General features: G+C 41.2%; 1 protein-coding gene across 2 annotated transcripts in view; it reads right to left on the reverse strand.

Moving 5' to 3' along the window:
- LOC109305407 (serine/threonine-protein kinase TNNI3K) overlaps positions 1 to 2,510 on the reverse strand; it is a 291,292-nt gene that overhangs the window by 217,424 nt on the left and 71,358 nt on the right. For both annotated transcript variants that reach the window (XM_019528397.1, XM_019528398.1), the window contains one exon: positions 1,505 to 1,602. In XM_019528397.1, coding sequence (XP_019383942.1) covers positions 1,505 to 1,602 — 98 coding nt within the window. The remainder of the gene's footprint in view (positions 1 to 1,504; positions 1,603 to 2,510) is intronic.

The raw sequence follows: 2,510 nt of genomic DNA on the forward strand, positions 1-2,510 counted from the left end.
ACACTGCAAAAGGATAGTACCTGTAAATACAAGTACTGTCCTGCTGAGGAGTTTTATACTCAGCTGCACCACACCTGTAAACACTGAAGCAACTGTCTGGGGCATGAGGGTGCTTCAGTGTGGGGCCTGCTTGCTGGCTAGCCCCGCACTGGAGCACCCTTGTGCCTTAGCCAGCCATTCCACAGCACAGTGAGCTGGGTTGGTGCAGCAGCCCCCTATACCCTTTGCCAACTGGGGCTGCTCTGACTTGGATCAATCTGCTACGGTCGCAAACACATGTGTAAGCACTAGAGTTTATTGTGTCACATAAATATGCATGTGTAGATGTTCCCATTGAGTAGGAAACAGGAAATGCTTCAGCAACAGGGGTAGGCACCTAATTCTGAGCTGCAAGAAGGCAGCTCTGGTTTTGGATAAAAATGACCATGTGTTTCATGAAATGCCTGTGTTAGGAATGTTCCAAGATTACTTAGCAGTTTAGGTCCTTCAGGGGACATAGGTAAAAGATATCAGTCTGGATCAGGCTGCAGTGTGAGACAGATGCTGAACTGGGGAATTCAGGGCATGTCCAAATGCAGAACTGCCTATGAATTTTAAACATCTACAGAGTTTGACAGGGATTTTGAAGACAGCATTTAACTTAGATGGAATTTAAGTAACTAATTTCCACTTTAGTCACACACTTCCTTTTGTGGATCTGAGTCTTACCCTCTCACATCAAGTGCATACACATGTATGGCAGGAAGCACAATTGTGAGATTGAGGATCAGATGCCAATCCCAACAACTGAGTCTCATGTCATTCCACATTTGCATGGCAGGAGGCACGATTGTTGGGATAGGGGAGCAGATCCCAGTCAGATTCCAGATTCCCCAGCAGTGGTAAGGTGAAAGCCAGATGCCTGCAGGTCTGGGGCTAGGCTGACAATCAGTTAATTGTCTGTCCCAGCCAGCGACTACACTTGCACTGGGTTGAGATCCCAGTGCAGTCCATGGCTAGAGCTGACAATTGACAAGATTGTGAGTCCAGCCTAAGCCTGCCACATGTTCAATTTAGTGCACCATACAAACCAGCTATAAACATGTTCTACATTGCATTTTTATATGTAGAAAATTGTAATGGCTGGTCTGCCATTTTATAGCATCTTAAATTGGATGCACATGTAGCACCCTTACCTTTTATGCTATGATTAACACATTTACATTTCTTGTAAAAGTACCTCTTTCTCTGACCATAATCTCAGTAATACTTCCCTATTTTACAATACTTCTGTATTGTGAGAATTAATTACTCAGTGTTTCTAAATCAGACTGGCATCATCTCATGGAAGGTGGTCTAAAATATGTATAGTATTTTCTTGTGTAGCAACATTTTATAGATAATTTTCTTATGACCTGTACTCAAGACATAGAGATTTTCATTAGGATTAATGACTAGAGAGAGCAAACTATTAAAGCTTCTGACTTCTGATTTCTTTTTGTCAATTTAATTTTAAAAAATTTACCTTGTAAGCTGCCAAATGTAGAGCTGTAAATCCATTTCTTGTTAACCTGGATGGGCGCAATCCTTTTAGCATAAGAGTTCGAATATGTGATTTGTTACCTTTAGAATTAAAATTGAAGAGAGAAGTAATTTACTGAAAAGACCATACAAATGAAGTAAATGAGAAAAAATCTTCCTATGGTAACTACATACTTAGAATACAGCTACAAATTTGTCAGTTTCTTGTTACTGAGATCAGATCTCAGTACATTCTTATCTACATTTCCAATGTTCAAAATACAAGGAATAGCTGTTTTTGTCACTGATACTGTTATCTGAGTGTAGAAGTAAAGGACTAGTACTATAATTGTCAATCAGGGTGCCACAGCACCCAGGGGGTTACTTGAGTTCCTTTCAAGGGTGCTACAGAGTGCCACACAATATTAGCACTTTTAGGTGGGCAAACAAGATTCATTCTATAAACCCAGAGATTTTAAATAGGAGCTGTAGTGTTATTAATGTTCTTCCTTGCTGTGGTCTTTCGGAGTTCTCTACAACAGAAGATTGCTTATTATTTTTCTGTAATAAAAAAAATTGAAAATTAAAATTTTCTGAGGGGTGCCTCAAAAATTGGGTGCCCTAAGATTTTCTGAGGGATGTCTTTTCTGAGGGGTATCTCAAATCTATCCAAGGGTGTCTTGAGTTTAAAAAAGTTGAGAACCACTGGACTAGAGTCTGATGGCTTCTGCCAGGGTATTAAAATGGAGGGAAAATATAGCTGTCATCTAGAACCTCCTGATTTGCCAGCCACTGTAAATGGGGGATGGATGTGATAAGACCTCCATGGGGGGGGGACAGGGACCTGCCCTTCCTCTCCACCCCCTCACATCTTTTTGAAAGGACTGATCAGAGATATATGCAGTGCTAAAGAATAAATGCTCATCTTTTAACATTGTGACTACATAACCACGGGAGACCACGACCCCAGAGGGAGGGGAGTTCAGGAAGAGTGGTTGCTTCTCAAGGGA

Source organism: Gavialis gangeticus, unplaced genomic scaffold (genome assembly GCF_001723915.1).
Source record: "Gavialis gangeticus isolate Ggan-Ray unplaced genomic scaffold, GavGan_comp1, whole genome shotgun sequence".
NCBI lineage: Eukaryota > Metazoa > Chordata > Crocodylia > Gavialidae > Gavialis > Gavialis gangeticus.